The sequence below is a fragment of the Trachurus japonicus genome, chromosome 9 (genome assembly GCF_045865225.1).
Source record: "Trachurus japonicus isolate A0001 chromosome 9, Traja_1.0".
Lineage (NCBI taxonomy): Eukaryota > Metazoa > Chordata > Actinopteri > Carangiformes > Carangidae > Trachurus > Trachurus japonicus.
Window position 1 is genome coordinate 38,061,179 of NC_140915.1, and position 26,431 is coordinate 38,087,609.

A 26,431-nucleotide genomic window follows, 5' to 3' on the forward strand; every position below is an offset into this window, starting at 1 on the left:
TATATTTTATCTTTAATGTATTCATCTGAGGAAACACAGTTACAAACAAAAATGGATTATAGTGTCACTATCCACACTGTAAATCTGTTTTACTTTAAGTGGGAATGGTAAATAGAAGAGGAAAAACCTAAAGGAGAGCTCCAAGATGATCACGTAGAGAAAAAGACGACATCGTCAGTTTAAATCAAACTTGATCTTTAATGACTGATACATGGTAACCTTGCAACACTCACTTATACATTCTAATATAAAACAAATTAAAACCATGAGCAAACATCACACGTCAGCATTTTGATAACAGCTACTGATTTAAACAGAAATAAATTACAACTGTTAAGAGGTATTCTGCACACGTACATTTAAAAGAAAATGAGAAAAGTGGAATGTTTAGTACCTTCAGTATCTTCTGTTACTGGGTTTCAAACTGCATTGACAAGCAACAATTTTTTTAATGCTTTATCCTTCTTTTTTTGGTAATAGTGGCATTTATAGCGGCTTGTGTTTTGTTGCGAGCCATTATATTTCCCCAGCTCTTTTACTCCATGTTCATCCCTGCTATAATAATGTCAATAGGCTGATAGTTGAACACAAAACCAGCATTCAGAGGAGCGCAGTCTGTAGCTACCAGTATACCCCTACATGTACTGCACCTGTGCTCACATAGTATACCTGCAACATCTATATGATCAGAACCAAATCGTGACTAGTGGGCGTCTATGATGATGAATGAAAGCAACGTACTAGAATGTCAATATACATATGTTAAGTGCCTATAGGAGGATAAGGGATGCATAATTCATAAAGACTTAAATTTCCACCGTGTCTTGCAAAGGTCTGCATTAAAAAAAAAGAACAAAGTCTGAGTGGTAAGTGCACATGACCACAGTTAATAATCCCAGTCTGAAATCAAACATGTCTGGATGTCTATACAGTGAAGTTAAGTAATGGTTTAACAGCACAGCAGGTGAAAATGAGACGTGAGTAATACACAGATTGTGTGTCTGAGTGAGTGTGTGTGTGTGTGTGTGTGTGTGTGTGTGTGTGTGTGTGTGTGTGTGTGTGTGTGTGTGTGTGTGTGTGTGTGTGTGTGTGTGTGTGTGTGAGTGTGTGTGTGTGTGTGTGTGTGTGTGTGTGTGAGTGTGAGACAAGCGGTGGTGTGTGAAAATGTCTGGTTGTTGGACCTGGGTCAAATAGTATGTGAAACTAATCATCAGTGTTTTTAACCTGGTGAAGATGAACAACCACACAGCTCCAATCAGCGAGTAGCAGTTTACAGTAGAGCATCTGAGTCAGTTTAGTACACTGCATCTGTCTGTCAACGACATCTGGACTGTTTGAATAGATCTGATGTGGTTAAGTCCATCTGCTACTCACGCGCCACACACTAAGAAATATTTCACAGTAGTATTTCACCGAGGTCTGGGCTGTCGGCACGCCTCAGGTCTCCGCTTTCTCCTTCTGCTTCTTGCTCTTTTTCAGAAACGACGGCGGCTTGAACTTCTTTTTCTTCTTGGACGGGGACTTGGATGGCGAGCCCTCGGGCGTGCCGCCCTGTGGCTTGGCGGGCGGAGCAGCGGGGGGGGAGGAGGTGTCGTTGGTCGATAGAGCCTTCATGCCTTTCTCCAGCTCCTCTGTCGTCTGCTTCTCCTCCTCGCCTCCGTTCTGTATGGCTGGGGAGTCGGTCTTTGCCTCTTCTGCTCCGAGTGTTGGGGGAGGTAAAGAATATATAAAAAGACCTTTTTAGCTATTGGACAGAAAGCCACGAGTTGGTGGAGCTGCAAAGCTACATGCAAGACATGTCGCTGCAGATGAACATGCTTGCTTAATGAGAAGTGGGTTGTCATGTGGTTTCTCTGTACTTACTAGTGAGACAAGACCAAAGCACCAGAAGTGTGCCCTATGAATCAGTGAGGAGTAACACAGAAAAAGGACAGAGACACAGGGAGAGAGCACAACAGATACAGTAGGTACACACACATATGGATTTTACTGGAGAGGACTGAAATGTAGAAAATAAAACTCAAACAATAAAACAACAAAAAAACAACATTTTAACTGACACACACAGGTGTAACAAAAAAAACAGCACAAATGGCTGGATTCCTTTTCCATGAGCTCAGGTGTGACAGAGCTACAGGACACGAAGCTTTAAACATTCGTTACACCTGTGATGTGCTGAAGGTGATGAGAATATCTATTGTGTAGGAAACCTATTGTGTAGGAAACCTGACAGACCATGTTACTCCACATCATCTCTACATGGAAACTTTCCACTCAATAGTTTTCTGACGGACTATGTGTTGGTGTGTGAGAAGGTTTCATAGGGAGATGTGTGGGTTACCCAGACAACCAGGATGCAGATGTTTGCTGAAAGCTGAAAGCTGAAAGCACCACTAATTCAATCAGCTCTGATGTTTTGGACGGAGGCAGAAATGTCAGACACTGTACAACTCAAAAACAGGACACATTAAACATTAAACCAGCTACCAGCTGTGTATTTGGCTGGAAGGAGTGAATGTGTTTTGTCCAATAATCTGAACTTTAACCTTTGTATAAGGGGATATATCATTCCTGATGAATACCTGAATACCTAGAGATGCAAAGGTCCTGTGCTAACCTTTTATCCACCTGCATTCATTTAATAGATACTGTACCTTATAAAGTCATTATTTATACTGAACTCACTGTACTTTTATTTATTAATCATTTATTTATTTCTAGTGTACAACTGATAATATTCCAGTATTCATTGAAACTTTTACTTTTCATTTTGTTAATTGTTCTTTTGCCTCAGTAAAACATTGAATGCTGGACGTTACACGTTTCACTGTTAGCTGTGCTAACCTCACCTCATGCTTTAAAGACAACTTCAATTTGTGGTGTTTCACTTTGTTTAATATTGATAGATCATCAATGGAATACAAATGACTATATTAATCCCCAAAGGGAAATTAATTTGTCTGTCAGCTCATCTACCATTTGCAGAAGAATTAAAAGGTCTGATGGCTGTGGGTATAAAAGAGACACGTTCTACCTCGATAGGGCAGAGTTGGACTACCTGACTCTTTACACTAGTATACACATGGTATTTTCTCAGGTTATGTATATGGTCTAAGTATTGTAACATGTCTGGTTCTCCTGTAATGTTTAAACTGTGATGCCTGCTTCCTGTTGAGTTTGCAGTTGAAGTCCATGTTGCCTTGTTTTAGTGAATTCTGTTGTTTTCCAGCTTGTTACATAATCTTCTTTACCCTGATGCTGCATGGTTTTTGATGTGGATTTTACATCCAACTTCTCCCTGTGAGTAACGCAGTTCTGCATTGACAAAGCAGTTACACAACAGTTGTGGTTGTTGCGTAGGAAAGAAATCAGTTTCTATTTCTTCTCTCTGTGCTTTTGTCATTGGTGTGAAGTTGGTGAGCCTCCGAGGCCGATTCTGATACCTCCATCCAATAATCATTTCTCAGCCACAAAGTGTGATGACGGATATTATTTGGTCCCCAGTCAATCATTAATCACATCTGATCATAACACACCCACACAGTCCCTGACTGAGTTAAACTCTTCGTTAACAATAACTGTCACAACACTTCATGTTGGAAGCATCGTTCAGAGGCTTTTAACCAACAGAATAATGATCAACACAGAACTTCTGAACGATCTGTGTGAACAACAGCTGAACAGAGACACTGTGTGTTGAACACAGGGAGGAGTAACATGGTTTGTCATGTGAAGCATGACAGGCAGAGGCAGCACGACGTCACACATGAGGCGGTGTGAGACTTGGAGCAGGCTGCTGCTCACAGAGCCGGTGCAGGGAGCAAGCAGGGCCGACGGGCCGAGCTCTGCCAAGCCTCACCTGAGACAGGAGGGGGGCTGGGCGGGGGGCCCTTTGTGGGGGAGGGAGCAGGGGAGGGCTCCTTGTCATTTGCCACCTCCTCCTCCTCCCCTACTTGCACAAACACACACACACAGTGAGGAACAGTGAGGGGTTAGTGTGTAGGAAGGTCAGATTTGTGAGGCAAAGAGAGGTGAACACAGTTAACACAACAGTCACAGGTGAAGGTGCTGTGTGAAGCCTTTTCACTTCAAAAACCATTAAAGGATTTAAAAAAAATTAATTCATTACTTAAAACAAAAACAACCAGTCTCATGGCTGATTTGGACAAACAGTTTGGACTAAAAATGTCACTTTTTTCTACAGGTGGAGGAGTGAGTGAAAACTCAGTAATTTAAAATCTATAGATAGATGTAACACACAGCACCCTCGAGATGGTTAGAACAAAGTCCACAGCATTTTACTGGTGAAAGTGAAGGTTCACAAATTTACACTGTTTTCATGTCTCGACTATATCGACAAATGTATGTGGACACCCCTGTGTAGTCCAGACACTGACAGATTATCAGAGGAGTCAAAATATCTGAGCAATATATAAACTGTTGGTCAAATAAATTAAATGGAGTGTAAATGAATATATAAAGTGTTTTTTCCCCTTAAACTCTAGTCAGTTGGTAAAAGAGAGCTTTTTATTTTTTCTTTACCGACATTCGACATTCATTTTTTGTCAGTAATATGTTTTATCGTGTTATTTATTTTTAAGCTACGACTGATTTATATTCAGAAGAGTCAAATTTAACTTGATGATAAACAAAAGTAGCCAATTCAATCACATATTTGTATTATGTTAAAGTGTCCACATACAAGCTGGACAGATAGTGTACAAGCCTGAATGACTACACACTAAAGCTATTTATACCAATATTGCAGTACTGAATAATACACCACTACTGTATAAATGTTATGAGACTGTAGTAGCCTACTGTTTATGTAGAGTTAATAAGAGTTAATAGAGTTAATCTAGTCATTGAAGCAGCTGTGTGTTGAGTTGAGTTAACTGTACCATCAGTCCCTCCATCCTGTTTCCTCTGCACCTCCTTGCGGTACTCCTCCAGCTCCTGGTCCGTCAGCTGGTTGAAGGGGTTGGGGGGTTCTGGCTCCGGTGGGACTTCGGGTGGATTGACGGGAGACTAACAAACAAACAAGCAAACAAGCAGAGACACAAAATCACAGCTTTGAGCTCCAGAGAGCAACAGACAGAGACGTGTGGTGAGCAGTGAGACTGAGCTTTACCGGAGGACTGTCCTCTGTTATGACACTGGCCAGGACCTGAGACTGGGGTCCGGCCGTCTTCATGTCCTGACGATTCTGCTGTCGGATCTGAGGAGGCAAAAGTCATTGGAAACTGTTTATGGCAGTGGAGTGAGACTAGATTTTTTTTAAAACCTTGGTAACACTTTATAGTAAGTACAGACTATTAAGCATTAATAAATACTGAATTCATCATTTATAACACATGAATACTCATTAGTATGTAGTTTATAAATACTGTTAGTGCTTATCAATGATGAGTAAAACATTTTTAACTGTTTATAAACTACATACTAATGAGTATCCATGTGTTATAAATGATGAATTCAGTATTTAATGCTCAACTACTGCTTTAAGTGTTACCAAAACCTTTATTTATACAGGTAATCTCATTGAGACACAGGAGACCTGTTCAGGATGGGGACAGACAAAGGGACAGACAAAGGGACAGACAAAGGGACAGACAAAGGGACGTTACCTTGTTTCGTGTCTCAATCACCTCCCGAGGGTTGGTGAAAAGAGGCACAAACTGGTTTGGGTTTTCTATCTTGATGGCCGTGCTGCCGGCTTGAGTCACCTCCTCTGTCTTCAGCCACTGAAGAAAAGGAAACAAACATCAAAATAACACAGTGTAGCTACGTTCAGGACTCAGTGCACCTGTCTTACTTAGGGTAAGACAGGAAAATGCAACTCAAAACTTTTTTCGTTAAAAATAGTGTAAAAAAAAAGAAAATCTACTTTTAGAGTAAACTAAGTAGACTTATGGCTCAGGACAACTATCTTAAAGTGATCTTGGCTGCAAGCAAGAAAGCATTACAGAGAAATGGCTGCAGACAAATTTGCCATTAAAGAATGACTGTATCACCATTGTCAACGAAATACAACACCTTCACCCTAAGACTACGGGCTGAGCAGTAAACCAAGTACTGGGAGAAGTGGACTTCATATTTTTTAACGTGTAACTCATTGTCAACCTCGGGGTCGGGACCCCACGTGGGGTCGCCTGGAATTCAAATGGGGTCGCCTGAAACGTCTGGTAATTGATAAAAAAAAATAACTGATAAAAATATTCTTTTAACCAATTATCATTATTCTTTTTTAAATAATTAAAAATACCACACACAATCTTAAACAACTGTATTCTATACATCAACTTTCTAGAATATAAATTGAGTTCAAATATATCATGATTAACAGCCACTGCACGTGATCGCGGGGTCGCCAGAAATTTGTGATGTGAAAATAGGGTCACGAGCCAAAAAAGGTTGGAACCACTGCTCTAATGTATTATATGGCCTAGGCTCTATGTCAACCATGTCAACCTGTCTGTTCTGTCTATTTTTGTTCTTTCTTTGTTTTATATTTCCTTGTTTGTCTTTTATTGTTGAAAAAAAGAATTGAACTGAAAAAAAAAGAAAGTTAAAAAAATGACTATGAAATAGGCAGATAATGTAAATAAAAGGTAGAGTCACTAAGAGTAGCAAAAGAAAAAGAAAGTAGGATTTTGTGAAAGAGGTTTATTACTATGGGTTATATTTTTTGCCAGCAGAGGGCAGACTCTGCACTGCAGCAGCCCTCTGAGCAGTGGGTTTCCCCTGCAATGCAGAGAAGAGGAGAGAGAGGAGGGTGGGAGGGCCAGAGGAGGAGGAGGAGGAGGGAGAGTAAAGCTCCTCCCAGTGATGTAAAACAGTCTCACGTTGCTCTTCCCTCTGAAGGACTCATCACTGCAGCCCTGATCGCTCTGATCGCTCTGATCGCTCTGATCTCTGAGGCACAGAAATACAAACAAATGCTCCACAGTCGATATCAGCCCTCGTGTGAACCAGATGTTGATTTTGGATATAGAAGTATCCTCAGTAGGATGCACATCAAACATCCTCAGAGTCAGAGACATGGTGAGTTAATAACTACTCTGCCGCTGTGTCTGTCTCCTGTTAAAATGGAGCTGCACGCCACAGTGAGTTTCAAGCCCTTTCTCCTCACAGCTCACATTAATCTCAGCCCCTGGCTCTGATCCCTGATGTCAGAGTGTGTCTGATCTCCTACAGTGTGGTCGCTTCAGTGAGTCAAAAGGAAAGGAGCGGTCGGAGCCTCACCGTGGTGCGCTGGTGTCCGGGACTGGCCTGCTCCTGGCTGACTTTCTGGTAGGTGTTGGGGGTGTTGAGCCACCGGGTCCGCTCCTGCTGCTGCCGCTGGGCGAAGGGGTGCTGCCTCAGCGCCGGGTGGACCCCGTCGTCGTCAAACTGGTGGAAGGCCGTGGCCGTGGCGGGCACCTCCACCTCCCGCCGCATCCGCGACCTCTCCAGCAGCACGGGGAAGCGGTACGTGTAGCCGGTGCGGTAGCCCTGGGAAACGACAGATGGAGGAAGCTTCAGGGTGTGTGTGTGGACAGCGTGGCCTTGCCCTCTAAAGGGACAGAAAATACACACTTCTGTCCCGCCTGCCCTCACACAAATCCCCTGCAACCCTGGATATTACAGGGAATTAAAGCACTTTATGGTATTTTTTCCCTCAACCAAGCTGTGTCATTATCTGTGATTGTGCACACGCCTGCACTGCAGACAAGGCTGTATTTTCTTCCTGTGGTCAGACTCCACCAGCAGCTCCACTGTGTCACAATACAACTGCATCACTTTCTGTTTAGTAACGTTTCACTATGCTGCTGCTGCTTCATATCAAAAGATTTTCATCTGTGAACCACAGGAAATGGTTATGCTTTTATTGTGAAGCAGCCGCAGGAAATAGAGCAGTTTCTCCCAATGCGAAGGCCACGTTCACAGGACAGATGGTAGAGATGGGAGAGATCACCATGTTTATGACTAGTGAGTGTTTACATGGCCAGATGACTCAGGATTACAGAGGATTATAAAGTTGGGTGTGTCTTTTTTGTCTCTTCAGGAATTTTCATCCGAAAATTCAGTGTAAAATCCATATGAATGTGAGCATGAAGACAACATTATCACCTAAACAATGATGTGGAGCGTACCTATGTTCCCCAGGTCCTATGTTCCCCATTTTTCCAAAAAGGAAACTCCACTGTTGCTGGCCGATGGACTCTCTACGTATCTGGGCTCTCTCTATCTGGCCTGTCTAGCCTCTACCTGGCCTTTTTAATAAAATTAACCAACTCCTTTCTTCATTACCTAAACCCAACCAATGGGACAATTACACTTCTCACTCAAAGTCACAACTCCACTAACAGGTATGGGACCAAAAATTGCATGTTCCCCAGGTTCTTTTGGGGAAAAGCGGGAAATATAGAACCCTTTTTTTTTTAGAAAAAGGGTTCTATGTTCCCCAGTCACATACACAGCGGGGAACATAGGACCCTTTCAGCCTGGTCACATACATAGGGATGACTCCATTGACCAGACCTCCAACAAACTAACGTGTGGCTCTGTTGCCTACCAGGTTGTCCAGAGTTCTCATGAGGGCTTCAAACTCATGCTCCCCAACGCGGCTCTTGTGCAGGGGCCCGAATGTGGAGCCGGCCCAGCCCACAGTGCCGGCCGGGGTGGGTTTGTGGGTGGTCCGATCCAGTAAAATCAGGTTGTTTTGGCCACCAGCACTACACAAAGCTGTCACCTGAAAAAAACAACAATGATTTAAAACAAGTTCCAGGAACACAAGGATGTTTTTGAGCTCAGTGTCTTCACACACCTAAAGCATGATGCCTTCTTAACCACATGTACTGTGAGGGGAAAATACTATGTTACACATCAGTTACGAGTTGTGAAGGACAAATGACAACAGTCCCATTCTGCTGTTGGTCCTGTAGGATTGCTGCAGTGTCTTTCTGGCAGGCGGCGCTCCCGTAGTGAAGTGTAATGCAGCACAGAGCTGCTGGCTGAATTACAGCGGGAGGACACCGAGAGAAGGACGACTGCCCAGGTGGAATACTGCATCTATATCATGGACAAGTGCCAGCTCACTCTCCCACTCGCACACACCTACACACGCGCTGTGGCACACTATGTCAGTACAGAGAGTATGTGAGAGTGTGCGTCTGTGTGCGAGTGTGTGGCTGCTGCGTACAACCTGGATCTGGCAGGCAGTCTGGATGTGGAAGATGGTGTAGAAGGCCTCCTCCATAGACTCCCCCAGAGCCACGATGCCGTGATTTCTCAGCACTAGAACCTGGTGCACACAGGAAATCAAAAATCAAATTATATCTGCTGCACAGCAGTGGTCAGGGCCGGGCGGGCAGTTTTACGCCTGGTTCACACTGGACGCGAAAGCGCCGTGACGCGGAGCGGCCGCGGAAATCGCGCGCGAGCCGCGTCCCTCCAGTTCACACCAGACGCTGATTTCTCCACGGCGGTCGCGAGCGCCTCTGCTCCTCAGCTGTTGTTTACTCACATTCAGAGCTGTGTTTTTTACATCATGGATAAGTAAATAACCTCATATAATTATAACACCGTGTGCTGTGGGTCAAATAACTCCCTGTACTTCACTTCCAAGATGAATTTCACGTCGTCCTTCACTTGACAACAACTCGTCTCTGCCTCCCTCTCTCTCTCTTTCCCTGTTTGTTTGTGTGTTTTGACCCCCCCCCCCCCCCTGCAGCCAGCCCACTCCGTGTCTCCCTATCCTGTGTGTGTGTGTGTGTTTTCATCTCGTTTGCTCTCTGTTGAGAGTCTGACAAATATAAATACGGTCGCATTTGTCAATCGCTGTATTTTATTTTGAAAAGTGCTTTATTTTGAAAATTGACCGGATTCTCTCGTTGTTTCATGTGTGACTTCCTGCCAAGATTGACGCGATTGCTCGCGGCTCGCGCACAAAATAGAACAGACGCCGAAACGATAAATGCACGGCGCGTCGCGTCTGGTCTGAACTACAGAACCTGTTAACTTTGGTCTCCGTTCCGCGGCTATTCGCGGCGCTTCGGCGTCCGGTGTGAACCCGGCGTTAGGCTAAATTATGCAATTTGAAAGTGAAAGTTCCAAAGCTGTAGCACATTTTTTTTAAGGTTTGAAATTTAGAGGGGTGCATTTTGATGTGTCATCATCATCACCCTTGCTGGGGCTTGAACTCAAAACCTCTGACACCACGGACCAGCTCCCAACTCGCTGAGAAATTGAGTAAAACTCTGATATTTGCCAAACTTCATCAACCACAACTCCAAAATATTGTCATTTCTTTTCAGGAAGATTGAAAATGTATTTAGTAAGAACTTGATGGTAAATGTTTACAGAACTGTTTACAGTCAAACATTTTTTTGTTGTTGTTTTTTTAAACTGAGTGAAGGACTTTACAATTTATAATGAGTTTTAAGCAGACAAAAGTTTCTGCAGTATTTGGGCTACATCTTGGTGAAAGTTGCAAAACTGTAGCATTTACCGTTGTTTTGGTAGGAATTTTCTAAGTTTTTAAATTTAAACGCTTTAAACGCTTATTGAAAGAAAGAAAGAAAGAAAGAAAGAAAGAAAGAAAGAAAGAAAGAAAGAAGGAACTGATGATGGTTGTGTCTCCCGTGGGCAGCTCACCTTGCAGGTGGGTCCCAAGCTCTTCTGCAGCTCCACTCGGTCCTCCTCCTCCTCCATGACTCCGTTGTAGTCGTAGTAGGCCACGTCGCCGACCAGCAGGGCCTCATGAGACAGTGGAAGGAGGCCACACTTCATAGCTGAAACCTGGAGACGATTGGCAGCAGAGATCAGACTGAAGCTCACAGGGCCTGGCCCATTTCTGTGCGCTTGGTTACGCACACACTTTGGCGACGTTTTGCTGGTGGAACACACATCTGCATAGTGTGCAAGCCTGTATTAAGTGGCCAAGCGTGCGGGGAGATTAAAAGCAATCGGGACATACTTGACAAGTGTAGCCTGTCATCCGAGTGCCACTGTGCACACTAGCACAACTCCAACACACACACAGCAGCAGTTTTAATAAACAGTGCTGCTGGATCACAGTCTCATCTACTCCAAAAGTGTCTATGCGCAAGATTCAAATCATAAATGTGTAAGCCCAACTCCGTAAGAAAAAAATAAGATAAACACATAGGATTAAAAAGAACGTGATGGAAAATATTCACATAAGTTATAATCAGTAGAGAAAATTCATAATTATGTGATAACAGGTCAAAAATGATCAGATGTAAAAGTAAACATACAAAACAAAATTGAAAAATATGAGATAAAAGTATATAAAATATGAGATTAAAAAGTCAGAATTATGAAATAGAAAGTCAAATTATCATAAATGTGGGTAAAGTGCAAATCAAGTGTGCTGCACTTTTGGTCGTTGGAGAAATAGGACACACTCGCGCACTGACACGCTTGGGCACTTGGCGTGTGCGTTCATGGGCTTAGTGTAAGTGTGATCGAGTGTGCATATTGGAACAGGCCCATAGTCTAGTCATAGTGCTGCTTGAGGCCATAGTCTCGGTGTTGGGCGTGTGCAATATGTGTAATAGCACATGCAATGCAATATATTCTTCTTATGTATGAGATGTGTGCATTTTGTTATTTGTTATGTTTTAAGTGTAAACTGTGGAGGATTTTTTTGTACGGAGCACTGAGTCCAAGACAAATTTCCCTATAGGGACAATAAAGTATATAACATTCCATCATCGACAGTCTCACACCAACTCGCTGGACAATCATGTGAAATGTTATCAGACTCAAATAGAACAATATATCCTTGGAATTCAGCTATAAAATGATATCCATAATTACCAGTCACGTAAACTATAGTATGACATAAATAACAGCCACTGAGTTACGGCTCCCTGCGTGAATCTGAACAGGACAGGACGGAGCAGTGAGCCGATGCCTGGATGACTCACCGCAGCTGTGGCCGGCGTGTGGAGGTGAAGCAGGCAGCGAACATTTGGCCGGGCCGAGTAGATGGCCGAGTGCAGGCTGAACTTCTCGGCGTCCATGCCCAGGTTGGTGCTGCCCTTCTCCACCACCTCACCCAGGATGTTCACCTTCACCTGTGAAAGCACATGGTTCCATTAGCATTGTGTTTATAACCTCCAAACGGAGAAAACAGGATCCACAGGATGGGAGATGTTTGGCAAAGTCAGAATCAGCTCTCAGACATGATCATATACATGCAATTTTAAAACTCTCATCAGCAAAAGGACTTTTTTTTTGCTTATGACTGATGAGCATTGTGATAATGTTTCTGTCTTGTCAGAGGCGCAGCGATAAGACTAGATATATCATCATGGATTTTTATATTATTTTAGTGTTGTGAATGTCAGGAGTTGTTCCATCACTGGTTGCTGTATATAGTATGTATATAAAGACCAGTGAACAATTGTTAAATAAGAAAATACTAATAATGAAAACTTGAAAACTGAGTTGTCTTGGTCAAAACAAAATGGATAAAACAAACTAAAAACTCATATTGTGGCTGGTGTGACTGTTGGTACAAGATGCAGATATTCCATCTGAAATCACGACCGTTTTACAAACATGTACTGTAGGTCTGATGAAAATAATTTATGGGCTGGATCATCCCTCTAGTGCCACAATGCTTAATTTATAGTTTGTTGTGACACCTTTTTATGCTCTTGGATGTGTTTTGGATATTACATTGGCCATACCGTAATTTTCATTATTGTTCAGCCCTGGTCAAAACCAACCAATGAAAATTGTGCGGGGCTTTGCTCTCTACTTTATGAAATTTCAAAGACCAAATGTCAAATCATTTCATCAAAACAAACGGAACCACTGCAACTAATAATGAATACAATAAAGACTATATAATATTACATTACTATCATAAAAATATATAGAAGCCATCATCACCTACTCAACAGAGGGCTGAATTCAGTTTTCCATAGTCATGTGTGCAACTTTCAACCTGACACAGACTCCTCTGACTCACCAGACTGGATCCAGTCACCTCACTGTAGGCCAGGCCGTCTGGAAGCACCAGGAAGTGTTCCTGCTCTTTACTGACACGCAGCTGAAGACCAGCAAAACAACACAGATGGAAGAAATAACATGTAAATGTAAAACATGTTATTGTGTAAGAACCCTGCTGCTGCTTTTGCATTTCCACTTTCTTTCACTTGGTCACAGATAACAGAACATCTGCCAGGGCTCGTTAGTGCAGCACTTTTCCTCTGGATCTACTGGTCTAACTTCACATGACACATCTGTTATTTTAGTTGGAGAGAAAAAAACATAATGTTTGGGAACGTCATGAATCATGATTTGAAAAAGGAGAAGTACTAACAGTGAGACAGGTGCGGCTGATCTGGGCCCAGCCGTAGAGGTCGAACAGGCGATGTGTGCTGGCCAGCTTGCAGCGCATCAACCTCTCCCCCTTCACCAAGCTGCCAGGCTCCCAGCCCTGCAGGTCGTTGATGGGTGTCACCATCATCATGTCTGTGTGGGGGTGAGAAGGAGAGAGAAGCTGAGACAGGGAGATGATGGTCTGCAGACAACAGAGGAAAGGAATCGTCACTTCATTCTTTATATATTTTATCATAAGGAAAAAACGCAAAGATGAATAATGTCTCATTGTCTTCAGATTTTAAGAACACAATAATGTTAACATATTAGTCAGAGCTCTGATCACTTCTCACTGAGACAGGACCACATGGATGTAAGTGACTTTATATAATCCACTGCAGAGTCTCATCATTAATACCTGTGTGGATGCACAGGGTCTTTAACCCTAATTAAACATTAGCGGAAAATGCATTTTCTCTTTGTGGGCGGTTAGTTTGTCATCCACACTCATCAAAATTTTTTTACAGACATGTTTTCCTTCAGTCCTATTACTCAAGAGTAAAATTACATAGAATCTTCCCAGAAATATCGCCCATCTGTGAAAAACGTAACCCAGCGGAGGCAAACCTACTTCACAGTTACACACTATGCTCCAAACTAGAAGATTTCTGGAGAACAGTTTCATTTTTCTCAAAGGTCTTCAAGACTACATTAAGGCCAGATCCACTCTTGGTAATACCAGGGACATCGGGGAGAAACTGGGAACCTGCAGAATATGCAGCGCTGCCTTCTATCCTATGGTCTCCTCTGTGGAAAACTTGTTCTCCTCCAATGGAAGAAGACGGAGACACCACTTTAAAGCACGGTGAACAGCACTGACTGATACCTTACATCTTGAAAGGATTCATTATTCTCTTAGTGACAGATTGAAGGACTTCAAAAGGATGTGGCAATCAATTATTTCTGTCTTGAGACAAGATTTAGGACAAACCTGAGTAGCACTGGGTGGGTGGAAGTTATTTACTTATTTAATTACTTACTTTTGTATATTTTTCTGTTTTTTCTCCCATCTATTGTTTTTCATATACTTACTTGTAGTACACCTTTGTTACTTATGTTACACAATAACGAAGCATTGCATAAACCAAAGATGGATGTATTTTTGATCAACTGTTTGCTTCACCATAAAAAATATTTGAAATGGAATGTTTCCTTCAGTCCTAACGTGAACATGATCAGTGGTTGTATTCATAATGCTGGTGTTAGATATTTTCACTTAGGACTAATAACATTAACACTGACCCCGTTCTCTTTAGGAGAGGAACACGTCGAGCATGTCAGGTCGCCAGGGGGCCACCGACACCCACCCACACTGGGCTGCGTGTGGGCCGATCAATCACTCCATCAGTTCAACTGCATTTCTGCAGCCGCCTCGATCGTTGTTACTCTTTAAATTCATAAGTAAATGAATTTTTGAACAGCTTTTGAACTGAATTATGTAGGAGGTACTGTAGGTCTCATGTATTTATAATGGTAAAGTGATAATTAAGACAATAAAATAAGTAATTATATTTGGTAAGTCATTATTTGGATTAAGTAATTCAACTCTCTCTGGCCGTGGTGTGCCCAGGGGTGTTTGGCATGTCATCTTTTTTTTCTATCTTTAGGTGAACACAACCAAGGTCTGCTTTGTTAAATGAAACCTGCCCTTTAATTAAGGTTAAGTTCCACCATCATGGCATCACTGAGCCACAGAGGAAATGAAGTGACTATGGGCTGGAAGCACAGTGGAAGATTATCCATATAACTTTATGATCAGCGGCTTCAACAGCCAGTCTAATAATGAAATGAATTCCCAGAGTAACAGCTGAATGCTTAATAATGGATAATCCAGTGTTAACAGTGAGCGCTGACAGCACAACACTCGGGTTTATACACAACATTGTTGATGAACAGCACTAAATCTGCCAGTGACTGCAGCTCCGTAATGGACTCAAACATACCGGCTAGAGGATGAGCTAATAATGACCCGCAAACACAGAAGCACCAACTATACATGTATACACACACTCACTCAAAAATAATGTTTGATTGTTGTGTGTGTTTGCCATGGACAGAAGTCTCTACATGTGTTAGTTGTGACACAGCAAAATCTTGAAGAGAGCTTCTTCTACGTTTACATGCAGTCAATAATCGGGTTAAGGTCAAAATTCCAGTTTCTGAAACATTCGGAATACCCCGTTTAAATGTGTGAGCAAACAGGGTTATTCCTGTATACATGGTCATTGTAATCAAATGGGATATCCCGATCAAAACAGCGACGCACGGACAACGTCATGATGCAATGCACGTCATTTCCACTTCTTCCTGTATCCAACAACAACAGCAGCACAGCGATCTGGCTATCCTGGTACTTTCTACCGTCTACAAATGATGTGATTCATTTCCTCCTCGCTCCAAAGGTGTGGTGTTATCTTGCGTTTCACCAAAGCAACAAGTAGTTCCTGTACTCAAAAGACCAAGATTCCTTCGAATAGAACATGCGCAGAACACAAATTAATGTTCCTTTCGATGGGGATATCCCGATAGGTGCATACATGATCAAATATTCGGGTTAGAATAGAATAGGGGTCATTTTCGGGTTTTTAAAAACTTGAATATGAGCATATTCCGTTTTTTCTTAAAGGGTTATTGGTGTTTACATGACCATGCGAAACTGGGTTATTGTTAATATTCTGACTGCAGATGTAATCAGTGTTGGTTTGGTCAAAAGAGTGACAAGTTTGATTCATCAAACTATTCATTTGCATTAAATAGCTGCTGTTAGCTTAACAAACCAAAATCCCTGTAGGCACTGGGCTTTTACAAGATTGAGGGGGAACAAAGGGCAATATCTCTGGTTGTGCTGCATCATCATCATCATCATCATCATCATCATCATCATCATCATCCTCCTCCTCGTGGTGAGTGTGCTGATGGAGTTGACCTTCACAGGTTTGATCAAAGGTTTTGTTCACGTACTGGAGGGGGAGACTGGCAGAGACGCTGGGGAGCCGTGCGAGGCCATGAAATCAGCCAGCTGTCTCAGCGCCCAGAGGTTGGATGAGCTGCCTCCCTTCTTCATCTGCTCCTGGATCAGCACATCCAGCTCCTCCCTGAATGACTACACACACAAACACACAAACAGATGTGAATATATTGTCATTCTTAGACCGCACAATCCAAATAATATTCAATTAAAGTCTTAGTAGGATTTGAATTTTTGAAGAACTTTCTGTCTTTCTGTCTGGATCATGGTGATTGAACCAAAACTGAAAATGCTATGACCATAAAAACCTGGCAGGGGCTTTAGAGACATGCTCTGAACCTACACTACAGAGACATGCTCTGAACCTAGAGGTGAGGCTGAGTAAACATTTCTAATGAGCCAGCCTCCCTCCATTAGTCCCTTCACAGTCTACCTTCGCAAAAACACACATAGTCATGCTCTCAGGATGGAGTCCAGCACTGATGCAGCCCGAGCTGTCAAGTGGAATCTGAGAGCGGATTTTACTCTGATGAGGGGAGATAATCTCATCTGGAGGAGCAGAGACAGGAAAAGGAAAAAGACAAAAACAGTGAATCACACAAACAGTCGTCTGACCGGACTCTGAAGGAGGCTGGAGATCCGTTTCTTCTGCTGGGACCCGGAGCCAGGCGTGGAGTGCTGGGGGGACGGGAGGCTCTCGGGGACCCCGTCACTGGGGCTGCGCTGCACCGGGGTGCCCTTCGGGGTGGGGGACTTGCTCATCTTCTCCTGTTTTGCGGTGGGTGCTTTACAACTGGGTGTGGGTGGGGAGATCTGCAGAGAAAGTGAGAGTGATGTTATAAAAGCTGCTCTTACATACAACAGAGTTTACAGACCGCTACAGTCATGTGTAAACTCTCTGATGAGACAAACTACAGCTGACAGCCTGGAAAACACCCTTTTTCACTTTCTTTGGAAGAGCAGGATGAGAAGATCGATACCACTCTCTTATCGGTCCATTAGCTAAATATGAAGCAAGAGACAGGAAGTGATCAGGTTAGCCCGGAGGAAAGACTGGACACAAGGCAAACAGCTGGTCCAGCTGTGTTAGGGATACAGTTAGGGTGATATAATCTACCTGCCAGCACCTCATTTGTTTAATTTGTTTAATTTGAAGACCCAAGTGAAAGTGACAAGCTCTCCAGGGTTTATGTACTGCACCGTTTCTTGCCCAGGATCAATAACTTCCTCAAGTCTCCACATGTCAAATGGTTGATTTTGTTAGCTCTGCACAGCTTCAAGTTCATGTCATATAGATGTGAGAGTGATAGCAAACTTCTCATCCGACTCATGAGTCCCTTTAAAGCAGAAGTAAGCGATCTGGTGGTTTTGGCAAACTTCCTGTCAGCCGATGGAGTTAGCAGTCCCCGCCCTCGTCCCTACGTCACCACATTCACGCGCATCCCTTGACTGCACACACGGAGAGGACTGCCCCTTTATGCTGTTCTCTCTCCTCATTGGATAAAGGTTGTAGGATACAAGGAAAGTTTTCTCCTGGGCTCAGAGCAGAGCAGAGTGACTGACAGACCCGTGTTTCAGACCAAACACTCTATAGAAGTGATTGCTGTCGGAAGATACAACTATTTTAACACAAACATTCCCCTTACTTCTGCTTTAATCTTTAAAAATAATAGACTATAGTTTCTGTTTGAATAAAAATGCATATATGGTTTTTAAAATATGCTGACTCTAAGCTGCTGACTTGTTTACAACCATGCGTCTCATTAAAGCAGATAACAGCGGCACGGCCGTTTCGGCTAATGCTGTGTTCAAGGCAGGCTTTTGAAACCGTAAGTTACAGCTTCAAGTCACAACTACGACTTGGTAGCGTTCCAGGTAACCCGTAGCTCGTGTTTTTACCGTCCTGTTGTCTGTGAAAGTTCCCTATAACGGCCACTCGTACCTTCCGACCCGTGAACTCGTACCAGATCGAACTGGTATGACTTCACAGGAAGGAAAAACACAAAGTACGAGTTTCCTTGAACGCACCATGAGTTAGCAGCCCCCGCCCTTGTCAGGCATCAATTGGTCCTCGTGCTACGTCACCACATTCACGCGCATCCCTTGGCTGCACACACAGCCCTTCATGCCGTTCTCTCCCCTCATTGGATAACACTTGTATCCCACAAGGAAAATTTTCTCCTCGGGTTACAGCAGAGCAGAGTGACGGAGAGACTCGTGTTTAGGCTGAAATACTTCATGTAAGTGATTGCTGACGGAAAATAGGACTATTTAGGACTTATATTAACAAAAACATTCCACTGATATCTGCTTTAATTCAACAGAGCAACACAAGCCACTGAGCATCCACATTTCACAACCCTGGCTTTGACTATTCTGGTGTTTTGTCAGAAACAAGGCTGCATCTTCCTGCAGAAGTCTGAACTACTTTCCATGACACCCACTGTGCAGCAGCGTGTGGCAACAGAAACTCCACTTTACCAGATGACAGCCTTTGAGCAACAGTGGCAGACCGGTGAACTGCAGCCAGCATTTTAGCCAGAGTTTGGATTCTTGAAGCTTAAAGCAGTTAAAATAACATCAACATACCATTTCAAACCTGAGTCTGAAAACACAACAAACTCAGCTAGAGAACAGACTCAGAACAGCTCTGACTCTTATCACAACACACCATAATGCAGAATAAAAAGACACACACTGAGTAATGGTCCTTATGGCAGAGTTTCAGACAACACCTGTCTAAGGTCCCTGAAGACTAAAAGATGTGAACACAGTTGTTACGTCAGCTTCTCACTGCACGACGCCTGTGGCTAAAAGAATTCACAACAACATCATCATCGCAACATGTCGAGAAAATGTAATCAAAGTCATCTTTAAGTTTGTTTTTGACCTTATTTTGGCAAGTGAGCACAAGTGTAGAGCTATTGAAAAGGCAAATTAATCAACTGATGAAACACCCACAAGCTCCAACATGTGCCATCGTTGTATTAATGTGTATTATTGATACCATATCAATATTTATTTCTTTAATATCATTATATAATTTATACCCGCATATTGTAACATCCCTCATTCATTAACCATATGAACTACTGTAGTTTAATGAGGTACATGTACAGTACAATAGTGATGGAGCATTTATAATTTAAGAGTTAAAGACATAAAAGTACAAATTTTAAGGCAAAACCAAGTTTTCATTAGACTAGCCCTAGGCCTCTAAAGCAGCAGACGTAATCCTTTCCCGAGGATACATCACCCACATGGCTCATCCTAAGAAATGTAAGTAAATGTGCAAATGAGAAAAGAGCAGTGAGAAGAACATTTCAATTCCTCATGATTTGGATTTTCCGTCTGAAGATCAAGCGGTGAGTATCAGCATAGGCGAGTTAAAAACTGGAGACTAATCTGTCTGTATCTGGATGTTTCCTATTCACTTCCCATATAAATGAAGTTATTGTAAACAGGATTTCCATTTGATGAGTACAAATCCTAACAGTATACTGATTATTGAGCATTAAGATGAAAAACCTACCCTCACATTTAGGATGCTGGATTCATCAGGGCACTGGCCGGCGGTGGAGATGCAGAGCTACACGCAGCATTAGCAGTAAAAGCTCATATGCACACAGCAGCACAGGACCAGGACAGGAAGTTAACTGGTGATACGACTCAGTAATTGGAGAAAGAGTCAAGTGTTACCGTAAGGACCTTCAGAAAAGAGCTGGCCACTCCCCAAGTGAAACATACTCAACACACACACACACACACACACTGAGTGCTGCAGGGAGCAGATAAGGTCCCAAACACACCACACCCTCCCTCCTGTGCCACATATGACTAACTGACTCAATTACTTACTTGATTTGTTGCATCGTAACATATTTACCTGTGCATCCCTGATCACATGCACTCCGTCTCATCCATCAGGCCTCTCACATCCAGGACGGGCCGCTCTAAGATGCTCACTCCAAAGACACATGAGGAAGTTGCATTAGATCCGTGTGCATCAGTGAGTCTCATTGCATCGCACATGAGAATCTGACAGATGACTAAACCTTTAATGGTGTTTCTGGATAAACTGTGCACTTTAACATCAGGCTCAGACGGACTGAAACATCACATCAGCTATCCAAAAACATCCACAATGCTCTGAAGGATTAACTGAGCTCCCTACATGTACACTGGCTGTCAAACTGCTCTCAGATAAGTGAATCCACAGTATTGATTGTTATTTTTTTTGTCTGTCACATACCTTTTAATAACATTCAAATACAACTAGATGGATGTATTTAATAAGCCACTAATATAAGGAGAAGTCTATGTGTGAAAGCCAGAATTTGAAACAGCGCTCCTCCTCCTCCTCTCTTACGATAGAGGATGTTTCACAGTGTATTTGACTCTCTCTGGGGGTAGAGAGAGCTCAGCTGCTGACAGGCAGCAGACAGAAAGCCTCTCTCTCCGGGGAGGGTCCTAATGACTACGGGGAGACATGGAGATCTGGCGGCTGGCCCACTGTCGCTGCTTCCTCTGTTATCCTGTGATGGCTGACAAAGCTGACTTCCTGATCACGTCCATTTGTTTAATACTAATAAAAATACTTTTACGAAAGGTTTACATTCTTGGAAGTGTACTTCAAAAATATAAAAAACAGAAACCGCATCTATCTTTAGTTCAGTACCGTATTAGAAGCTTCTTTGGCCTCAAGTCTCTGGACCTGGATTTGGGTGGTTTATTCTGATCTTCCTGGCATATCCTCCTACGCTCTAATTCAATGGGAAGTGTCCATGAGCTTCCATCTTCAGGTCTCTTCACAAATGGTCTATGTGGTCCAAGTCTGGGTTTCTAACGGGCCACTTGTCCTTAAAGGAATAGTTCACCCAAAATTGAAATTTCACTCATTATCTACTCACCCTCATGTGGACTAAGGGCTGGGAGAAGTTTCAGAGTCCTCCGTGGCTTCTCTGAGTTACAGGGGGTCTCGGCGTAGCAGTGCATGTCAATATGACGGTTGCAAATGGATAGCAACTGTCTTCGTAACAAAAAGACACACCAAAAAACATCCAAATACCTCCATGCTGCTTGTATGTAATGTCCGTCTTGTATTGAAGCCCCGAAATGTGAAATTGTCCCAAAAAAAAATTCAATAAGTCTATATTTCAAGCTCGTTTTGTAGCGGAAGCTTCTCGAAGCTCCTCTTCCCGGTTCGTCAAATTTGGACAAACTGGGAAGAGGACAGACCCTGGTTTGTCCAAATTTGACGGACCAGGAAGAGGAGCTTCCGCTACAAACAAGCTTGAAATATAGACTTATTTAATTTTTTTCGGGACAATTTCGCATTTCGGGGCTTCAATACAAGACGGACATTACATACGAGCAGCATGGAGGTATTTGGATGTTTTTTGGTGTGTCTTTTTGTTACGAAGACAGTTGGTATCCATTTGCAACCGTTATATGGACATGCACTGCTACGCCGAGACCCCCTGTAACTCAGAGAAGCCACGGAGGACTCTGAAACTTCTCCCAGCCCTTAGTCCACATGAGGGGGAGGAGATAATGAGTGAAATTTCAATTTTGGGTGAACTATCCCTTTAAGCCAATCCAGCTTGGCTGTTCGGCTGGTTTCATGTTGATTTTGTGAAGAATGGCCTCAATCTCAGGTCATAGTGGACTTGGGGGCAGACCTCTGTATTTGTCTGTGGTCACCCTCTTTGTGCAGCTGAGAATCACTCCCATAACACGATGCCACAAAGTAAGCATGGCCGTCACCTGCTCCCCGTCGTCACAGCCATCTGGCAAATAATACAACAATCCGCCTTTCAAGGCAGGGTGCGTCTAGCCACTCTACTTCACAGGCCTGGTTGATGGGGATGGGCTGAGAAGGTCGTCCTTCCAGTAGGTTCTCCCGTCTCCGCAGAGCACTGGACGCTTTTGAGCCCTCGACCTGATCGCTTCGCTGTGCATCAGTCTACATAGTTTGTTTGTTGTCCTGACATGCAGTGAATGTGAATTGTAGGACGTTACAGACACGTGTGTGCCTCTCAACGGGGCGCAGATGGACTTCAGCTCTAAACATGGCTATATGATAATTACAGCAAATGTTTAGAAAGCCAAGCTATAGGACTTACGGTAAGTACTTTTGTAAATAAAATGTCTTTTTGATTTTCAATTTCTTAGCAAAAATTACTAAATATCTAAACAAATATATTTTGTTATCATTAAGACTGACCGCCAAAACCAATCATTTTATTCAATCTTGAACACTAAGTGTGCAAATTGAGCAGAAAGCATTATGAGTACTTTCTGAAGCTGCTGTATGCGTTTATATTGACTGCTGTAAATCTACCCACTCTGAGAGCATCCAGCAGCATGAAGGCAGATATAGGAGCATAATTACCTAAGAAGCTCTGGATTGATTTTCTTTGGCTCTGCTTTCATTGGGATTATGTTATAATGGCTGGTCAGTGGATCCTGAGCAGTTAGATGGAACTAGTTTTTAACCAAAAAAGTAGCTTTGCAGCTTCTTAAAATAAGAACTTAATAATCATGATCCTTTAAAAATCTATTTGCAAATGCTTTCCAATTTTTTTAATTTCCTCATACTATGATTTTACAATCTGCTAAAACTTACTACAACTAATTGTCCATCTATTTCATGATTAACTCTTTTAGCTTGTTTAGGTGATATTTGTGAGGATGAACTGGATGGTCCACACTATAGTTGCCTAAATGGATTACTTCTGAAACTCAGTTATATACCTACCCAACCCAACCTGCAGGTTGATCCTATTAGGACACATGCACTGTAATGCATAAGGGCATCTCTGCTTCATTCAACGATAAATGATAATGATATATGATATCATTTCATAGCGTATTGCAGAAATGCACCATACACAAGATGAAAATGCCTTCATGCATGTTTAATGAAGAGTGTAATACATTTTGTCAGGACATTCCTGACCCTGCATCCTCTAATGGAAAATCTGGCTTCAAGCTGGCAAACCACAGAAAATATAATAAAACAATATGAAACTACTGAAACACCAGGAAATAGGACAATATGAGGAAGAGATGGAGTCCAGAAAGTTTTAAAGTTGTTTTGTTTATGCATAAGCTGCAGTGTATTATTGGTGCATCATTCTTATGTGACAGAAACTGAAGAACAGTGATCTAGTGATCAAAGAACTTCAACACACTGTAAATTTATTTTTCTCCTTAGCTGTAGCTGCTAGTACCAATATGTACAAATCATTACAAATTGTTTGCTCACCCTTAGAGCTAAACAACCTAATTAGATCACTTGTCGTTTAGTGGGTTATTCATCAGTTTCTATACCAACAAATTAAATGTTGACTTATTCCAAATGACTGAGAGACATCCCAGGTTCAATGTCAGCCATTGTGCTTCCAGAGATATTAAATAAATAATCTGTGTACCCCATACATAGCCTATTAGCCTGCTGTGTCACATGGAGGAGGAGAATGCGCCTATTGATCACTTGGTCATATGAGTGCAGCACAACATCAGGTCAACAGCCTCATAATTCAACCTGAATACAAAACATAGCCGACTATTTTATGGCTTTTTTTTTTTAGCATCCCCCGTTCCTCCACCCGCCAGCGGCCCGCGCGCTCTGCATGGCTGCCTAGCAACACTCGCACGCGCTGCAGCATCAGCACCAGCAGCTCGTATAGGATCCGCTAATGGCCACCCGCAAAATGCAGAGGGGAGAGGGCCGGCGGCGACGCCACAACACAGCACGGCTGCGCTCAACCAATTCGCAACCATCGCGTTTCCAAATCCTCCGAAAGGCTCCACACCCCCCCACAGCCCCTCACAGCCCCTCACACCAGCACCCAGCCTTCCCTGTCCGCAGCACACAGCCTGAAAGAGCGCACAACAACAAACAGCCATCGCTGGCTCGTTAACGAGGGGGATTAGACGCTGCACGGCCACAGCACCGTGCAGGAACACTTGCAGTGTCACTGTGGGAGCAGACGACACCAATTGCACAAATGAGACCCTGCACACACCAGGCCGCTGGTGCACAACACAACGCAGATTGGCAAAATCAATAAGCGAATGAAACGTGTCTTTGTTTTTTTCTTTCCAAGCTTACAGTAGGCTACAGTATATTTCTGGTCTGTGTGTAGAAGGTGTGCAGGCTGCACCGTGAGAGCGGGGACAGCGGTAAACAGCGGTAAACAGCCAGCAGTTAAGGACAGCATCGTGCCAGACTGAGACAGCATCAGTGATATGCGCACACACACACACACAGCTCATGCACGCGTCAGGGAGGACCCTGCACTACGCCCAGCCATTTAACCGCGATCGCCGTCTTCGATACAAGTGAACAAACACAAGCACAAGGCCACTCACCTCAGTTCATCCTCGGGACCGGCTCCTCTGTGTGGGCGCGGCACCGCAGCCCCGCGCCGTCCCCACGACCAGCAGATGTGCTTAATCACAGGTCTGTCAGCAGCGGAGCGGGTTGCGACACCAGGGCTCCTTTGTCAGACTATTTCAGGGCCTCAGCTGATTCCAAGTCAATGGACCCTGATGTTGTTCATCGCTCGGTGCGCCTGGACCAGCCCACTGCCACGCCTATCCCCAGTCTGACACCCAAACGTGCCCAGTGGGAGCCAATGTTGGCGGTGCACTTGGTTATTGTGTTCGTAAAGCTCAGCTCTGGGGGGGGGCGAGGCCCAGTTCATGGGACACAGCACATCCCGTCAAAAAGGCGCCACCATCTGTTCTAATGCAGAACAAGCTGTTATATGGTGGCGATATGTTGGTTTAAAACTGGACACATGGTTGTGTGATATTAGTATTTAGAATAACAAATTTAGATTTACATTTGTGGTTTTAAAATGCAACATTTTATGTAGGCTACTTAAATATTCTAATTCCCTGCTAGTTAGCACCTGTACTGCTCCACTTCTAAAGCACTATTCCAGTGGATTAGAAAGGTACACACTACACAAAATCATTTATTTAGGATTAGCTCCTCGTCTACCAGGCAGATCATAAAAAGCTATTAACCTCGTAGATATTTATCAATAGTATAAGTGACATGGTGGATGAAATGAGGCTTACTATGGCATTAAGATATTAGCATGCTTCTTGGTGTTTGTGGCTGTGCAGTTCAGTGGTGTTAACAGTGCGACTAAACTTAAACATGAGTTAACTTGGCAAAAACAGACTTTATTCCTTGGGGCAGGATCTAATTTCAACTGCACGTCAAACTGATAATACTCATTTGATAGTAACGCAACTCTTATCTGGACGTTCAGACAGAAAACATAAATCAGTTTTAAACAGAGATTGAAGGCATAGATCTATTTAAGAGCTGTCAACAATACAGTTTGTAGGATGAAAAAAATGAATGCTTACTCCAAATAAATTTTAAATTACAGATTTTTCTCAATCACAATTCTTCAACACAACAGGCCCCTAAACAATTAAAACAAGAGCTACTTCATCTAAGATTATACTGTTCAACAACACATTTTGTGCTGCGTTTCAAATCACTTGTTTCTTATTTGCCCTCATTCTAAATGTTAAATGGGCAAAATGCATATTTTGTTGATTTATAAAGTGAAAGGAAGTAAATACAACCTATACAACATATTAAAATGAGCTACTTACGGACACGTTTTCTTTTTTGAACTTCAGAAAAAAAAAGAACTCTGGAACACTAACTCGTTAGGCCTTAGCTGACTCATTAGGACTGCTAAGATAGGTCCCATTAAGATTTGTCAGCTGTTCATCATATTTCAGAGCTAATAAACCCTTTCAATTCACTGAGTGAGGGCGTAAAAAATTAAGCCAACAGATGGCTATGAAGCTGGGAGACTGTTAAAAAAAATAAACCAAAAACTATCTAATTTGTGTTTCAAAGCCATTTTTTCCAACTTCAGGGAATAATAATTTGAAAAAAAAAAATTTAAATAAATTTTCTGCTGGGGTTTTATTCACTTCCTTTTACTTCAAAAACACCATATGTCCTTTTTACATGGGTGTGCACAAACATCTGCATACACCATGTGCACTGCTGCCAAC

At 42.9% G+C, this 26,431-nt stretch overlaps 1 protein-coding gene across 12 annotated transcripts; it reads right to left on the reverse strand.

The window, feature by feature from the left end:
* Window positions 1–178: 178 nt before the first annotated feature.
* Window positions 179–25,035, reverse strand: add2 (adducin 2 (beta)). Of its 12 annotated transcripts, none has more exons than XM_085787776.1 (16): window positions 19,902–20,092; window positions 16,985–17,182; window positions 16,363–16,504; window positions 13,343–13,494; window positions 12,989–13,069; window positions 11,937–12,086; window positions 10,639–10,782; window positions 9,188–9,286; window positions 8,558–8,734; window positions 7,246–7,494; window positions 5,628–5,744; window positions 5,132–5,218; window positions 4,902–5,028; window positions 3,860–3,949; window positions 1,864–1,897; window positions 1,474–1,694 (listed from the first exon to the last, which is right to left on the reverse strand). In XM_085787776.1, coding segments are annotated over exons 2-16 (1,797 nt in total). In that variant the 5' UTR covers window positions 17,132–17,182; window positions 19,902–20,092; the 3' UTR covers window positions 1,474–1,693. The 12 variants fall into 12 exon arrangements, with proteins under 12 accessions (XP_085643895.1, XP_085643896.1, XP_085643894.1 ...); XM_085787777.1 differs by having other exon boundaries at window positions 3,860–3,945; window positions 4,901–5,028; XM_085787779.1 differs by having other exon boundaries at window positions 3,860–3,938; window positions 4,897–5,028.
* Between the last annotated feature and the right edge of the window lie 1,396 nt (window positions 25,036–26,431).